Source organism: Nicotiana tabacum, chromosome 12, assembly GCF_000715075.1.
Source record: "Nicotiana tabacum cultivar K326 chromosome 12, ASM71507v2, whole genome shotgun sequence".
In the NCBI taxonomy this organism is placed as follows: domain Eukaryota; kingdom Viridiplantae; phylum Streptophyta; class Magnoliopsida; order Solanales; family Solanaceae; genus Nicotiana; species Nicotiana tabacum.
In genome coordinates this window covers 16,838,842-16,855,706 of record NC_134091.1, presented here as the reverse complement: position 1 = coordinate 16,855,706, position 16,865 = coordinate 16,838,842, and the positions used below count along the sequence as shown (strand labels likewise).

Below are 16,865 nucleotides of genomic sequence, written 5' to 3'. Positions count from 1 at the left end.
TTCCATCAAGAGTAAAGGAAATTATATTTTATTCCAAAATAAAAAAGAAGATTTGAAATGGCTAAATTGGCGGTTTGATTAGACCTTGCCCAATAAGAAGCTAGTTCCGTACACTATTCAAGAAATGCAGAGGCTAATATTGGGGCGGGTAGCAGAGGGTGGGGTGGGGGGTGCGAGACTGAAGTGGTATTCCAACGGTCGACTCTGCTCTCTCTACTATCTATAAGAAATGTCTCTTTGTTAAATGTTCCTCTTCTCTATCTTTTTCAATCTCTTGTAACATTCAGAATACCTTTGTTTTTTGTCAAAAACTCAAAAAGATCCAGAACCAGAAAAACAAAAATGGTGATGTCGAAGGTCAAATATGAGGAATTACGCCAACAGCGATTGGAAGAAAACAAGAAAAGAATGGAGGAACTCAATCTCCCTCTGCTTACTCAAGCTCTCAAAATTTCCTCTTCCCCCAAACCTTCTCCTGTACGTTTTTATGCTCCTTCTTTTCTCTCTTTTGCTGTCCTTCCTTTTCGCTGTATTTTCCCGAATGATTAACCCACTTTTCTCTTCTTCTTTTTTTTTTTTTGGGAATTAATAGATGAAGAAGGTGAAACCTAGGATTATCAGAACAGAGCTTGTTTCAGTTCGAAGATCACCTCGTGTTGCTAACAAACCTGCTCCTGAATTCAAAGAAGTACATACTACTCCTAATTTTCTCTTCTCTTTTTTCTTTTTGGGCCCGAATTGCTTCACTCTATGTTTATCTTTTAAATCATTTTAACAACATTGTTTATCTACCCATTTTTGGAGTACAGGTGATTTATTATGAAAGGGTGATGATACCTAGAAGGTATACACAATTTTTTCTTGTTATTAAAAGGCTTTCATTTTTTACCATTGATGCATGTGAAATTTGCCTAGGGTGTATCGGAAACAGCCTCTCTATCCCTTGGTAGGGGTAAGGTCTGCGTATACTCTAACCTAACTTGGGTAGGGTTAAGGTCTGCGTACACTCTAACCTAGCCAGACTCAACTTGTGGGATTTTATTGGGTTATTGTTGTTGTTGAAGGTGAAAATGAGAAAGCTTATACTATATTATATGTCATGTAATGCGTTCAACGTTTGTTTGTTTAGGATGTCCACCCCAAGGAAGAGGGATTCGTCGAATATGGTATATGCTACGGACGAAGAAAGGGCTGCTTCCATAGAGAAAGCAGAGAAACTTGAAGCAAGTCTTGGACCTGACTATCCAATCTTAGTCAGATCAATGCTTCCCTCCCATGTTTCTGGAGGTTTTTGGCTGGTCAGTTTTAACCTCTTATAGCAGGTTTTACATACTGCATTTATTCTAAGTTATCAATCAGTGCTTACTAAATGGAGTTGCCAGCTATTATCTTTTATTTGGTAATATTTTTCACACAGCCAATGCATAGAACTTAAATTTTGTCACCGTTGACCCTGTAGGCAAGTAAGTAGCTAAAAGCTCAGCTTAAGGATTTGGAAATCAGTTGTATTAACTGCTCATGCAATGAAAAATGCTGCACCAAACTTTATAGGATGATCCAGCATTCCGAGCGCCAAGCTTTTTATTCTATTCGAAATAAGGTGGAAAAAATACAAAGGATTCATATAGCCAACCCAACTAGTTTTGGGATTGCGGTGTAGTTGATAGATATATTGATTCATAGAAGTGTTGTCTTTGCCCAAATTTTTAATAGATTATATAGTCCTCTCTAGAAATAGATCAGTTTACATTTCCAAAGAGTGAAAACTTATGGGCCAAAAGTTTTCACACTTATCTCAGAAAGTATAAAGCCCCCGGTTTAAATAAAATCAATGCAAAAAGATTTTAACTTCTATACACTTACAATGTAAAAGCATTCTTACACTGTCAAGTTCACCTAAAAAATAACTAAAGGAACTGTCCATAAGAAGTGGAACTACTACTTAGAAAATAAAGCAGTCAACTTGCTACAGGTAAGTGGATGCTATAGCTCACATAATGAGTTGCATATCTTGTGAGGGTTTTTCTTTCTTTTCTATAGTTATGGTTAGGTTTTTAATACCAAACTGTTATGCAGTTACGATAATCGAATCAATTAGAATGAACAAGGAGGATGCTAATTCATTTGCAACTCATGAATGCAGGGTCTACCATCTAATTTCTGCAGGAAGAATCTTCCAAGAAGAGATGACACTATCACCTTAATAGATGAAACAGGAGAAGAGTGGCCAACAGTATACTTGGCCCAAAAAAATGGACTGAGTGGTGGATGGAAGAAGTTTGCTGTGGATCATGACTTGGCTGATGGAGATGCAATTGTCTTCCATTTGATACGCCCTACAAAATTTAAGGTGACACTTCTGAATATTAAGGATGTTTGTAAGTTTGTCATTGAGCATCTTTAGCTCAAATTTCATGTTCCATACCCTATGTTCAACAAAGTTGAGACATGCAACATTGTCCAATAATACGTTCTTTCTAATTACAACTTCTTGTTGACACGAGTACAATGAAAGAAGCAGATTATTATGCAATTTGAAGTTCTGAACTGTATCTCTTTTCCTTTCTCTATAGGCGTATATCATAAGGGTAAACAATGTCAGTGAGAGTGAAAGTACTGAAACCTCTACAAATTAGGGTACATATCTACAATGCTCAAGCAGTGAAGCCTTTCAATATCCAGGTACAAGGACTTGTAAAGAATCTTTGAGACTTTTTCTTTTTCTTTGCAGTAATATTTTCAGAATATACTATATGGTAAATATTGATATGACAAATGACGATATAATTTTATCGTTCACACGCTGCTGACTCTTTAAGACTAACTATTCATACTTGTCTCTGCATATGTAAACTTCAGTGACATATTGCTTCTAATACATGAGTTTATATCAAAACGACAATGAAAGAGAGAAGCTTTCCATCGGATTAAAGTCATATATGTTTTACACTTATCTACTGGACTTGAAAATTCTGAAACTTGCTCCTTATTTTTAGGAAGTTGTCATTTGTCTAAGTCAAAAATGAACTTCTGCAATTGGTTTGTTTGATCTGAAGCCAGATTTTCAGGGAAAAGGGCATATATAAGTACATCATTTATACAATAGTCTAATGGACGGATTTATTAACGTTCATATGTTGAAGTATGACTTTTCATCTTATGCATAATTTTTAAAGATACAACTTGCAAATGTTGACATGTTGTGTTATAGTCTGCAGACAACTGTAATTACAGCTAGCTGCTTGAACAAAATATCATACATAGCAGCTAGTTGTGGATTAAATAGCTGGTGGAGACAAAGTGCAAGAATAACTATAGAACTAAATGTCACTTTAGCACATTAATTGTAGATGTTTCTGTAGGTGGGAAATGGGAAACATGATCTCACATATATGCTACTACTAGAGATTATTGAACAACATATAGATGGTGTGAGGGCCACTATCACCCCAACCCCTTAACTCTCCCTTTTTCCTTCTTAAATCTATGTCTACAAAAGGAACTATTAGACTGTTAAATATGTGCTCACTTTCTTGGTTGTCATTGTTTGTCTCTCTAATGAACAACTGGTGACTTTTGCAGGAGATGAGAATTTGCTGTTCACTTTGTTTCTCTGTCTAATATGTTGTCGCACAAGTTTTAGTACATCTGTCAGCAGCACAACAAGGAGGGTTGATCTTGATTCAGAAAAAGTCATTGAAAAATGATACTAGTAGTTTAGTTGTTAGTAGTACTACTAATATTTTTTGCAACTCCGTTATGTTCCTCCTTTTGACGTGCAAATTGAACAGCTAATCTTTTCTTCTCTTGCGTTCGTCAGTTAGAAAGAACCACAGGGAAAACTCTAGCTTATACTAACCTTTTTGGAGAAAAATAGAGTTGGTTCCTTTGTTATATTTTACTTTTATTAATTAACTTTGCAAGTTAAACGTTTAATTTATTATTTGAACATTATTTTGGCTACAACAACATACCCCAGTTATATTATTACTATAGCGTGCCGCTGAATAATATTTTGGCTGAAAACTCGGAAATATGTTAAATGAAAACTTTGTAATAACAAACAATATACACGCTCAGTATTTTGCATCAAACTAAATAATTAATCATACGAGCCAATATATATTAACTATGATCAGAGGCGGATCCAAGATTTAAATCCTATGGGTTCAATTTTAAGATTTTTAATATTGAATCCATTATATTTTTAAAGTTATGGGTTCAGTTGAACCCGTAGCTAGTATGCATTGTGATGATAAAAATAGAAAATTAATTTCATGCATAGAATAGAGAAGTTAGGTGATAAGTGCAGGTTAAAGTAATTTTCCCTCTTGTATGTAATACGGTAGAGCTGAATATCTGGCTAAAATCCTCGCGGTCCAGAAAAGCTAGCTGTACGTAATGGGCAAGAAGAAAAATATTTGCAGCAATAGAAAAATAGAATAGAAAAGTAGTAATAAATTAAAATAATATGTATGATAATTGACCAAATCTAGGTGTGAATTGACCATGGCAGCAAATATGCGTAGCTTACTCTAGACATATGATTTGATGTAATTTGGACAACCTGTTTGATTGCTACATTTGCTGTGTGCCACTGCTACAGCTTTCTTCTCTTACTATTTTATACACCACAACGTGCTCTGCTCTATCTTCATCACCCTATATGTATTGTTTTTTACACATGAAAATATACATAAAGTGAGTGGTTGACATAAATATAATTACAAGATAATTTTATATGTATATATATGTACTGCCAAAATAAATACCATATATTTCGGATTAGACTTATTTTTTAAAAAAAAAAAATCCAGGGAAACCTGGAGCCAATACCCTTCGGGTGTATACTGTACTAGGCAAGTCCCGGTATGACAAGCTCTAACTGAAGAGGTTGCTGGTGAGGGGAATCGATCTGAGGTCTCATCAGATAAACCAATCACCCAACCAACTCAGCTAAACCTTGCATGCTAATTAGACTTAATTTTTCGGCCATATTTGGAGGTTTTTCATATAAAATATTAGTTGCATAATGTTGATGCAATAAGCTGAAAGTTGCATATTTTAATTTTATTGACGAGTTAGCAAAGTCATTGCTCTTTCCCATTTGTGAAAAGAAAATCATATACTACAAAGGGAAGTTTTAGAGTAATAAATGGGGATTAATGTCAAGTGACAGCTGCATTTTTTCCCGTATGATCTGGTCTAAAGATAACTGAAGTTGACTGGTTATCCAATTTGACCCTCTCTAGCAAGTTAAAGCTAAGATGGTGATTTAATTAGTTTCATTAAATTGAGCAATTAATCAAGGACTATTAATTTTTGTATTATTAATAAGATTAGATAGATTAAATTCTTGATTCAATCGCTATGTCGCACAATTATTCCAGTTTACATCCTGGATTGTTCCGCTTCAAGTTAATTACTATCACTAATATTAGAATATTCAATCAATAAGCAGCCAAACATTACTCCTCCCCATCCACTTTAATTAATTTTTTGGCATTTTTTTTGTAGTCCACAATATTTAATATTTTCAGATGTCAAGAAAAAATTAACTCTTTTTTTCTAAAGTTGTCTTTAGAGTTAAAAAGCCTAGGAGTATTTGTTATATTTCCAATGAACAAATTAAGATTAATATGATCAATTTTATTGTTAATTAATATTAAAAGATGGATACCTTAATATATGTGAAAACAGCCAAAACAAATTAATTAAAGTGAATTAGATGGAGTAATGTCCAAACTTTTGTAGCCTTTAGAAGCATTGTCATGATTCAATATTGATGATCCAATGATGTTAGATGTATTTTAAAACTTTTAGTTGATTTAGTTGATGGTCAATGGATCTACGTATACTTGCCTAAATCTTTTCTTGTTCAAATTGCGTGTTTTCTCAATCATACTCAACTTTAAAATTTTTGTCATGTCAGTAGTCAAGTCATCAAATCTGTGTCCATTTATGATGCACCATAAGTAGAGCCGTCAATATGGGCTTGATTTATTGGGCCGGCCTAGTTCAGCTCGTAATTTAGCAGGGTTGGGCTAGATTTTTTGAAACCCATTTAAAAACGAGGCTTTTAAGCCCGGCCCGAGTAAGCATGTGACTTGTTAGGCTTAATTGAGGCTGGGGTGAGCCGGCTCATGGGCCTAATAAAAATATTTATTTAAAATATATAAAATGTATACTGCCTCTAGCGATGGAAAGTCAGAATTGGATCTTTAGTTAGAGGAATCAAAGCTTGATCTTGAGAAGTTTCAAGAGATGTATTGGAAGGACCATTCTAGAAAATATCCCGATCTTTTAGTGATGGCACGTGATGTACTTAGTATTCCTATTACCACTGTAGTGTCGGAATCAACATTTAGCATTGGTGTGCTTGTTCTGACAAAGTACAGAAGTTGCATCCATCATGAAAATGTCCAAATACTTGTTACTACTTGAAACTGGTTGCACGACTTTTCCCAAACTCAAACTTGTAATATTTTTTTATGTGAATTTGAATATTATTAGTTTTAAAATGTTATTATTTTAAGATTTAACTAATTAATATTGCGTATGAATTGTAGATGTAGATGAAAGTGAAGATGTTAAGACAACCTTATCACAAGCGGATTCAAATGTGTTTGAAGAAGATGTGTTGGATACCCCATAAGCGTCATGGACGTTCTCTTGAATAGTTTGTTTTGAGTTTTGACTTTTAGTGAATGAAATATAGTCTTGTCTTTTACTTTTTTAGTGTTTATTGTGATATATTGGAACAGTATAAAAAGTTATTAAGATTCACGAAAATTTTCCAATAAGATATTTTTTAACTTTTAAATATTTATCTTTTTTTAGGTTAGAACTTAAAGAAAAAATATAAAATTATATTTTAAAAGATGATGGGCCGGCTCATGGGAGCCCAAGGAACACATAGGGCTGGGGTGGATTGACTATTATAAGGTCCATCAAAATGGTGGGCTAGCCCAACCCAACTCGTTATTTACTAAAGCCTACATGGGTTGGATTGGACTAGACTAACCCGGCCCGGCCTGACCCATATTGACAGCTCTAACCATAAGTCATACTAATATCTTTAAGTGATAAGCGCAAGTTATTAGCATAAAAAGTTAATGAAACGTAGGGAGTCTAATTCGATAGCCGATGGTTTAATCCAATTTAGTCTTTATTTCAGAGTCTCGTTTTGTGATATGCGCTTTGCTTTTTAACATTTCTTTGCGTGTTACTAAGATATTATTAGAGTTTCATTCTCTCACTTGATTTCTAGCTAATTCTTTTCTTCTTTTTTTGCTTTATTTTTCTTTTATATTTAGAGAGAGAGTTTAACGAATTATTGGGATTTCTCAACTCAATTCGGATTATCAAATCCCATAAAATAAAAATAAAAAAAACAGTTGAAGGAAACACATGGTAGGTGCGCGTAGAAGAGGGAAATATCAAAAAGTGCAACATGTGATTGACGCCGTGGATTTCGGGGGCCATTTGGAGGTCAAAGCATTTGGTTGAAACACAGACAGCAGAGAAAAAAATGTTACCCCCACATTAAATCATAATCCCATATTTCTCCACTATCTTATTTTTCCTTTTATTTTCAAAGCTAGACTGTAGTAACAATTTTATGTAAAATGAAAGTCTATTTTACAACCAAGATGATAATAAATTGCTTAAAAAGAATAATTTTAATCTAAGATAAAAACAACTATATTCTCCATTTAATTGGGATGCATGTCTTTTAATTAGATTAATTAGGCCTCTATTATCATCAACGTCTCGACAATTAACAAATAATAATATCTCTTAAGTCTTAATCTCGTTTTATATAATATTATCACCACTTAAAAGTCAAATAATTTAACTACGATTCTTTATATATCACAATGTTTGTGATTTATAGTAATTATTTATGATCCCTTTTGAAAATTATTTTTAAATTTTTAAATTTTTAAATAATATCTAGATTTAAATAGAGATTAAATAATTTGATGTTTGTATTTTGACTCCATCCTTTCTGAACATACATAGAGGGAATATTTCCGGAGAAAACATACTCAAGTTGAACTTTAACAAATCAATAAATATAAGACAAATATCTTGTATATAAATTTTGCTATTCATAAAGTAGTACGTATTATCAAATTAATCTTTAAAATTAAATTTGGCAATTTAGTCTAAACACTAAGTGCGCAAAAATATTTTTTTTTTTCACCCGCAAAAAAAAGTTTTTCGAGTAGTGTATTTATTAGTGTGAACCGCTTCAAATTTAACTCTACGTGCCAATCAGTTACTCATTGGCCGACTCAACTTTCAAGTGATAAGTCGGCTTTTCCTATTTAATAAAATGGATCACAAAAAGTGCTCCATTCTCTTTCTTTTCTTTTCTTTTCTTTTTTTAATTTTATTTGTTACAACTCACATGTAAATGAGGGCCTATTCAGAGTAAGTGCATAACAGAAGTTGTTGACAAGAAAGTCAGTCCAAAGTTTTAATATGCAATTCCCTTCAATTTTTTTCTCGTTTTCTTTTAAATATATGTTACATAATATAGCTTACCATTAGAGCAACGACAAATTAAAGTTGTTTTCCTACGATTTATATGTCACGAGTGTCAGCCGTGAAATCGGTCGGCCATTGATACTTGCATCAGGATAAACCTATATCACACCTCTTAGGGTGCGGTCCTTCTCCAAACCATGCGTAAATATAAAATGCTTCATGCATCAAACTACCCTTTATGTAATATAGCTTAGAATATAAACTGTAATTTCATTAAGCTTTCTGTTTGACCCAAAATTTAGATCCAGGTTTAAACAATTAGATTTTCTAATAGAATGGGGTTAATATTAGCCAATATTAATATCCAAAAGATTAATCAACCGATTTTATAGCAAGATGTTACGAGTACTATTTGAGTAGCAGTAAATGGTGACAATAAAGTAATATTCGATACCGAAGAACAAAGATGGTAGCATTAAATAGCAATAAATAACAATGAATGACATTTATATAAATAAATGCATAGGAGTCACCCGAAAAGGGTGAGCTTCTTTGATATCCCCTCTCGCAACGATAGATGATGACAAGCCTTACAATTTTCACATCCTCCTTGGATCGTGGGAGAAACGATAGACAAAGATCTCAAGAAAAGGTATATTTTGTATGTCAATGATAAAACAAGAATTTTCAGAGAATGTCAATGTGTAGTTTTTTACAACGAGTGTCCAATTCTTCATATAGCTACATATCTTTCTATTTATAAGGGCATATGAGCCATAAAAACCCTAATAGTATCATATCGGAGGAATATTCACTGAAATATTTTCTTTAAAGTCTTATTTCTAAAACTAGTCGTTACTACTCTGCTAAAGAGAGTACTCGTCCTCGTCCTCGTTCTCGACCTCTATTGAGTCTTCGACCTCGCCTTCATCCTTTGTTGACGACAAATTGCTGATACGTGCCGGCCTTCGAAAACTTTCTTAATTAATATTGATTAAGCTCACACATAATTATGACAATTTAGCCCAAACACTTTCGTGGAGCACAAACTTTAGTCTTTTAGACTTTTATAAGAAGGTAGAATATTTATGAGAAGAAACATGAATGGTACGATAATCATGCAGTTTTTCATATTATTATTCGAAAAAAGTTGGTTGTTTGGCAATTGTATGTAAACCTTTTTACAAAATATTTTAAAGGTATTTTTTCTATGAAAAATACTGTAGAAGAAAGTACCTTGAACCAGTTGCAATAAAAACTTTTTATTGAATAATTACAAGTAGTAACTTACCTTTTTCTTTTTCTGAAAACGTTCAGAAATTGTTTTCGGTTATCCTAACAGAAATGGTATTCTTTTCCCAAAAGGGGAAAAGAAAAGAAGAAAACGCGCCAAGGAGCGCAAGCTAGCAGGATAGAGTAAGAAATGCGCAGGATAAGGTAAATAACAGCTCATATATTCCAACTTTTATTTTAGTTTTAATTTAGTTAACGCCGAATCAAACAAACGGTGCGTTTCTCGGACATTGTCAGCACACATGTTATTACATTACATCTAACATTATGTTATGCAACAAATTAAACCACCATTTCTGCAAATCTATACAACACCTCCTCTTTCTTCTTCTATCTTTTTTCAGAAACCAAAATACCCAGAAAAAAGAAACAAACTACACATAGCAACAAGAAAAAAAGAGAAACAAAAATTAAGGCCAAAAACTCCATTTTATGCGCCTTTAAACATTGACAACTCTTTTCTCTGTCCCCAAGGAAAAAAACAGAAGAAAAAAACAGTATTGTATACGCACCACTATGGAACTTTTATCTTCACACCGTGCGTTTTTCTTTTTACGTTTTTGTAATTGCATTTTTTTCTCGCATTTTCTAATTTTATGTTCTTTTACATTTTCCCTGATAAAAATACATGAGTTTGGAATCTGGGGTTTTTTATTCTTGATTTTTAATGTTCATTATGAGGAGATCTTTGATTATATTAAAATAGTGAGATTAGTTTCATTCCTTCATTCCTTGTGATCGTGTATTTGATTAGATATTTAGGCTAGATTTTGTGATTTAAGATGTATTGATGTGGATGTTTAATCTTTTGTGCGTATAGGTCATCGTTGGATTTGCGTTGACCAAATACATTGACAGTCAATGAAGGAGTAATTTTGGGAAGTTACATTTGTTTTGATTGGAAAAAACGATACAGTCTTTATCTGATTTGAGAGAGGGACCTAATAATGTTGTCTAAGGGTGAACATCAAACGGTCCCATTGTCTGTGTTGTTAAAGCGTGAATTGGCTAATGAGAAGATTGAAAGACCTGAGATTTCTCATGGTCAAGCTAGTCAGAGCAAAAAAGGCGAAGACTTTACGTTTGTTAAGACCGAATGTCAGCGAGTTTTGGGTGATGGAGTTGCCACTTATTCTGTATTTGGAGTAAGTTTCTTATGCTTCTTGAGGAAAATGTCCCATTTATATGCTAATGCTGTAGATTCCTTGTTATATATGTCTTTGTGTTAATATTTGTTATTGTTGGATTATCAGATAGATTTCTTGTTGAATCCAGTCAGTGCTTTATTTTGTGTATATGGTTGAGAAAAACAATTGCTTGTTGGTACTGAGAGAGGATAGTCTTTTAAAGGTGCTGCTTTTGCTTCTTTGACTTTGTTGTCTAAGATGGATTGTGCATAATGCAAGTAGTCAGCTCAAGAAGGATAATCTTTGTTTGTTCCTATTATCATTGTACAGCATCTAGGAAGTAGAGGCGTATATTGAGGTTGATTCGCTTTTAAAAGTTTGATGGCCACCATTTAGTTATGCTATATAACAATCCATGGAGATAAAGAAAGTTGTATTCATTAAACAAGTAGAACTTAAGGCATGGGATGTTGCCTCATTAGCTCTTGTGTTGGTTGTATGTAAGGAGAGAATAGGAGATCGCTTGAAGGATAGAAAATGCTTTTTAAATCTAAGGAATAGTCTTTTTATCTTTAGTTTCCTTTTAGTGCACCATGAAGTCCCTGCTTGTATAGATGATTGAGTGTCTCTTGTAGATTCTCTACTTTTCGGTATTCGGCTTGTATGCCAAAAAATTACCCCATCAATTAATAAATAAGTTTCCTTATCAAAAAATAAAGTGAACTTAACTTATTGTTCAGATAAGCATTCGCAGAAACTGGCTAATGCGACATGTGGCTGTGATGCAACTTTGATACCGACTAGCCTGCTGTTTGTTATCTAGGATTCGGTGCCTTGTGAATTTGGTTGGTTTCTTGAAATATTCTAATGATATCTCTAGTTGTACAACTCTGTGTCGTAAGTTATGTTTTTGACTTGTAAATCTTATAAGATAGTTTCCATCTCTGCTTTTATAAGTTGGTGGTCTTTTTCCTTTTTCTTATTTTCTATTTATGGGCCTTATCTTTATAATGGCTTTTGTCACCGTGATTTACTTTTATTTTTCCCCAACTTCCTGACATATCAGGAGAGATGCCATTTCAGTTCTTCTCAATTTTAATGCGTGTTTCAAGTATGGAATTTCTGCGTTAACTTCTAGCGAAAATCTTTGCTGTTGACCTTGAAATTCTTTTTAAGATGTTAAATTTCAATTATTTGCACTCCCTTTTCCTTTCTTAAATAATGTCCGTCTTATAATTTGTAATCTCCCACCTTTGCAGTTATTTGATGGGCACAATGGGTCAGCAGCCGCTATATATGCTAAAGAAAATCTCTTGCAGAATGTGTTGAGTGCTATTCCTCCAGATCTTAGCAGAGATGAATGGGTTGCAGCACTTCCTAGAGCTTTGGTTGCAGGATTTGTCAAAACAGATAAAGATTTCCAAGAAAGAGGTATGAGTAATTTCTTTATTCATTTCTGGAAACATGATATTGCAATTTGGTATGCATAAAAAGGGTTTAGTTTTGTGTTGGTATTATGCCTGCTTGATCAAACATAGCACAAAACTTGCGATGTTCCACATGTTGATGCAAGACTTGTTATTACTTTGAGGCTTTTGAATTCTAGCCTTCATATTTGCTTCGGATGATATTCTACATGTTTTCTTCAGCTCTTGCTATATGCTTTTTTCTTTCTGGATTTTGGCTTCTATTGTTACTATCTCCAATTACCTTATTTCCAATATTGTCGAAACGATCTAATTGCCTCCTACTATACTATGTAGCAAAAACCTCAGGGACAACAGTCACGTTTGTCATAATTGAAGGATGGGTTGTAACAGTTGCATCAGTTGGCGATTCTCGGTGCATACTAGAATCAGCTGAAGGAGGAATTTATTATCTATCAGCCGATCATAGGCTTGACTGCAATGAAGAGGAGTAAGATTAATGCCTTTCACCAATTGATTAATATACTTTCACCTCTTGCATTAAGGTATTGATTATATATGTTTTTAATTGAATAGGAGGGAACGTATAACAGCCTGTGGTGGAGAAGTTGGCCGGCTTAATGCTGGTGGTGGTACAGAGGGTTGCCTTATCTTTTGTGCTATATGGTCTCTGGTTTTAAAACATCACGACAACAACCCCCCGGGCCCCACTTGAACATACAAAAAATACCTCTTCCCCCTTGTCTCCTTGAAGTTAGTAGCTATAGGCCACGACTCATTTACTATGTATTGGCATGTCCTATTTTATGGTTCACTTTTTACTTTTCATTTTCTCAGACTTTCTTCTCCCGGAAGAAGTTTCGGGAAGTGGGTTAGCTTTGTGATTTGTCTTACCAGTGATTGAAATTCATTTCAGATTGGTCCTTTGAGATGTTGGCCTGGTGGGCTCTGCCTCTCGAGATCCATTGGAGATATGGATGTTGGCGAATATATAGTTCCTGTACCCTATGTGAAGCAAGTGAAGGTTGGTCTATGATGTTTTCTGCTCTGTTTTTTATGTGCTTATCCCATTGCTCTTCATTTCCTTTGTGTATCTGCAACAATAGATTTGCAGCTTGAGTTCACCTGGAAAGACTCTACTTCTTGGCACAATAAATAAATAAACAGCTCTACCTCTTGCCCACTATTCTATATTTTGTCAAATTTGGGGTATGAATAGTACAGTTTGATTTTAGGCTCTATACTAAAGCTTTTAAGATTTCTTGGTTGAAATGTCAGTAAACCCTGTGTTTGACAGTGAGGGTGGACTCTAGTCAAAATTTCTTTCTTTGGTTTTCCTGGAAACGATTTTCCACGGCCTGGTGGTTTTGCATTTTTTTTTGGCTTTGGATGCTTGTTTGATGATACACAATGACTATAAGCCTTTAATCCAGTCTTGATTGGTGCAATTATTGGGGGAGAAAGTGTACTGTTTCCTGATTTTAGTTTGTCCCGAATCGTTTTTGTATCTTTGCATTTAAGTGCAAAGGCATAGTATATTACCATCATTAGCTTGACATCAATGATACCATCCCTTTTCAAGAACTCAATGTATGTGTGTGTGTGATGGAGGGAGAGATAGAGTTGATAGTACTTGGAGTTGCTGGATGTTACTCAGCATATAGAAGTTTAAGTCAATATAGCGAGCTATGTAATATTTAATAGAAATCATAGTAGTTCCTGGCTTCCCTCAGCCTAGAAACATCGGAACACTAGATTTTATTCTTTTCATTTTCTGAAGAAGGGATTTTATTCTTCATTTGTATGTTCCCGTTAGAATAACAACTTCTAGATTGGCCTGAACGTTTTGGTCTTCTAGTTGCACAAGCACTTTTTTTTCTTTCCTAATTGGAAGTCATATCTCATATCTGTTCTAAACAATAAGCATTATGTCAACAGCTATCAGCAGCAGGTGGAAGGCTTGTAATAGCAAGTGATGGTGTCTGGGATGCTTTATCTGCAGAAATGGCTGTTGAATGCTGTCACGGAATGCCTGCGGATGCTTCCGCCTCCCAAATTGTAAAAGTATGATTATGTACTTGATATGTGATGTCTTTACTTGGATTTGCTTCTATCTAGTCTTAACTCTTACTCCAATATGCAGGAAGCTGTACAGCCAAAAGGGATTCGAGATGATACGACCTGTATTGTGCTCGATGTACATCCCCCAGAAAAACCAATTCCTCCACCGCCACCCAAAAAGTCAGGAAAAGGAGTATTCAAGTCTATGTTTCGCAAAAGAACTTCGGCGTCGTCTTCTGATATTCAGAAAGATTTTTGTGAACCGGATGTAGTGGAAGAACTATTTGAGGAAGGATCTGCATCTCTTTCAGACAGGTTTGTCACATGCTAAGTGTTTCTTTGCATCTGATGCGCAAATTGGAACTCCCATTTCAGATATAGCGGTGGGCTCAGATCTAGTGTTTATATTTGCTTTCTTCCCACGATTGCAGGTTAGACGCGAAATATCCAGTGTGCAACATGTTTAAGTTATTCATATGTGCCATCTGTCAAGTGGAGATAAAGCCAGGTCAAGGTGTTTCAATACATGCTGGCTCCTCGAAGACAAGATATTCGCGGCCATGGGATGGCCCTTTCCTATGCTCAAGCTGCCAAGAGAAGAAAGACGCCATGGAAGGAAAGAGACCTTTTGGAGGTCAGATGCCTCACTTTCTGTAGACAAGCTGAACTCGTTTGCCTTGAAATAAACATATTTGATCATCCTTACTTTACTATTCACAGATGCAAGATATAATAGTGAGTGACGAGTTAAGCAGAGGTGCAATACTAACGACTGCTTCATAGACGATTACAATTGGGAGGTATGGCATCGTTGTCCCAATGGTTCTTTCTGTTTCAGTAAACAAAGAATGTGAACTGGATTCTTTGACTGGTGGGATACATGCATTAATATTTCTAGTTTGCCTCCTCTACCTCAGAAGATGGAGCTCTGAAATTCATAGTACATAGTCCACTTTCTGAGAATGATTAAAATTTGGAATATATGCCTATAATCAGAGGTAAATTCTCTGATTTTAATCAAATGTATACTCGTATCTTCCTTAGTAGCGAATCGTAGTGAGGGAAAGCCATTTTTCGTTGTAACATCAGTAGTTAGTAAGTTTGATTATAGGATCCTTAAGAGTTTTGTTTTTCTTTTTCCAATTTTTTCTCCTTGTTCTCCCTACAATGAGAAACTTGCTGATCACCCTCTTATTAAATTAATTCTTGTATTATACATTAATTAGTCGCAAGAAGCGTAAGCACTGGATTCTGGCACTTATTTCATATGTATTCTCTCTATATTTCTGTCTGATTGATTTATCCTATAATGTTGAAAGTATCAATGTACAGTCTTCTTTTTGTCTCACTGTCTGATTGGATTCTGGCAAATCTTTGATTTCTTTGGCTAACTATTTTTTAAAGCTAGCTTAGGCTCTGAGAATTGACACAAAATCTAGGTACATAAATGTAAATTCTGGACTTGCAATGATGTGACAATGTACCAAATAGTTGGACTGCTCGAAAACAACATAATCATTGATATTCTTGGTCTGGAATTGCTCTTTCCTTTGTCAAATCACATTCTTTCATCTGAAAAAAATCAGAAAAATTATTCTTTTTTTTTTTTTTTTTTTTTTGTGAGCCTCATGAGAGAAGCATTAACATTGCAATTGTGTACCTCTCCTGTCATTTAGAAAGATATAATAACTGTATAAAACTACCAATTAAAACATAAGTTATGTGCGACTCACCACTACTAAAAAAATAATTAAGTTATAAAAGTGTACGTTTTTTAATATCTTAAATTTTTAGATGAGGTCACATTATGATGTCGTCTGCACTCTACATGTCTAGCCACTAGCGTGCAGAGGAAGGAGATGTTAAGTGTCCGGCATTCGTTGATGGAATAAATTATTGTCTCGTTATATGATCTTGAGCTAATATTACATTATGAGCTAATTTTTGAATTGCATTAGAAGCAAGGTAGCAAGTCGTCTTAGCTCAGCGGTAGAGCACACTACTTTTAACTACGTGGTCGCGACAATGTTGTGATTTCGCTTTTCTGAGCGGAAGGTTTATCGAAAACAACCTTTCTACCTTCACAAGGTAAGAGTAAGACTGCGTACACACTATCCTTCCTAGACCCCACGTATGGGTTTACACCGAATCTGTTATTGTGGTTGTTGTTAGACTCTAAGGTCCATTTGGGTACAAGAAAGAGGACAGAGAGAAACAAACATTGTATAGAACAAAGACTTTACAGTCAAAGAACAAAGATCTTTTGGTGCAAAAAACTCTTTTTTCTGCTTTGCCCACTATAGCCACTTGAAACCTATGTGCCTTTTTCTTCTATCTCTCTCAAAAGACAGTAGGAATTGTAGGATGGCAAGACAAGAAACAAGCAAACATCTCTTATCTTTAGCTTAAGATATAAAAAAAATTGAGTGGTGTTTAATTTAGTGGAGAAGACGAGTCTGTC

The 16,865-nt window shown here is 34.5% G+C and overlaps 2 protein-coding genes across 3 annotated transcripts; both read left to right on the top strand.

The window, feature by feature from the left end:
• Positions 1-241: 241 nt before the first annotated feature.
• LOC107808340 (B3 domain-containing protein At5g42700-like) lies at positions 242-3,806 on the top strand. Its single transcript, XM_016632851.2, has 7 exons — positions 242-477; positions 593-688; positions 810-844; positions 1,130-1,298; positions 2,144-2,350; positions 2,574-2,682; positions 3,583-3,806. Exons 1-6 carry the CDS (start codon positions 343-345, stop codon positions 2,634-2,636), a joined length of 705 nt encoding a protein of 234 aa, XP_016488337.1. The 5' UTR covers positions 242-342; the 3' UTR covers positions 2,637-2,682; positions 3,583-3,806.
• A 6,109-nt stretch (positions 3,807-9,915) lies between these two features.
• LOC107808341 (putative protein phosphatase 2C 12) lies at positions 9,916-15,731 on the top strand. Of its 2 annotated transcripts, none has more exons than XM_075226197.1 (10): positions 9,916-9,933; positions 10,610-10,934; positions 12,176-12,347; positions 12,680-12,833; positions 12,920-12,983; positions 13,260-13,367; positions 14,282-14,407; positions 14,487-14,719; positions 14,836-15,038; positions 15,125-15,731. In XM_075226197.1, exons 2-10 carry the CDS (start codon positions 10,737-10,739, stop codon positions 15,145-15,147), a joined length of 1,281 nt encoding a protein of 426 aa, XP_075082298.1. In that variant the 5' UTR covers positions 9,916-9,933; positions 10,610-10,736; the 3' UTR covers positions 15,148-15,731. The 2 variants fall into 2 exon arrangements, with proteins under 2 accessions (XP_075082298.1, XP_016488338.1); XM_016632852.2 differs by lacking the exon at positions 9,916-9,933 and adding an exon at positions 10,039-10,327.
• The last annotated feature ends 1,134 nt before the right edge of the window (positions 15,732-16,865 follow it).

Bases quoted from the DNA above. Each gene is read 5' to 3' on its own strand.
- LOC107808340 (XM_016632851.2), top strand. From the start codon at position 343: ATGGTGATGTCGAAGGTCAAATATGAGGAATTACGCCAACAGCGATTG. The intron at 689-809 runs GTACATACTACT...TTTGGAGTACAG, and splicing joins CTGCTCCTGAATTCAAAGAA to GTGATTTATTATGAAAGGGT. The intron at 845-1,129 runs GTATACACAATT...TTGTTTGTTTAG, and splicing joins AGGGTGATGATACCTAGAAG to GATGTCCACCCCAAGGAAGA.
- LOC107808341 (XM_075226197.1), top strand. From the start codon at position 10,737: ATGTTGTCTAAGGGTGAACATCAAACGGTCCCATTGTCTGTGTTGTTA. The intron at 12,834-12,919 runs GTAAGATTAATG...TTAATTGAATAG, and splicing joins CTTGACTGCAATGAAGAGGA to GAGGGAACGTATAACAGCCT. The intron at 12,984-13,259 runs GGTTGCCTTATC...AATTCATTTCAG, and splicing joins ATGCTGGTGGTGGTACAGAG to ATTGGTCCTTTGAGATGTTG.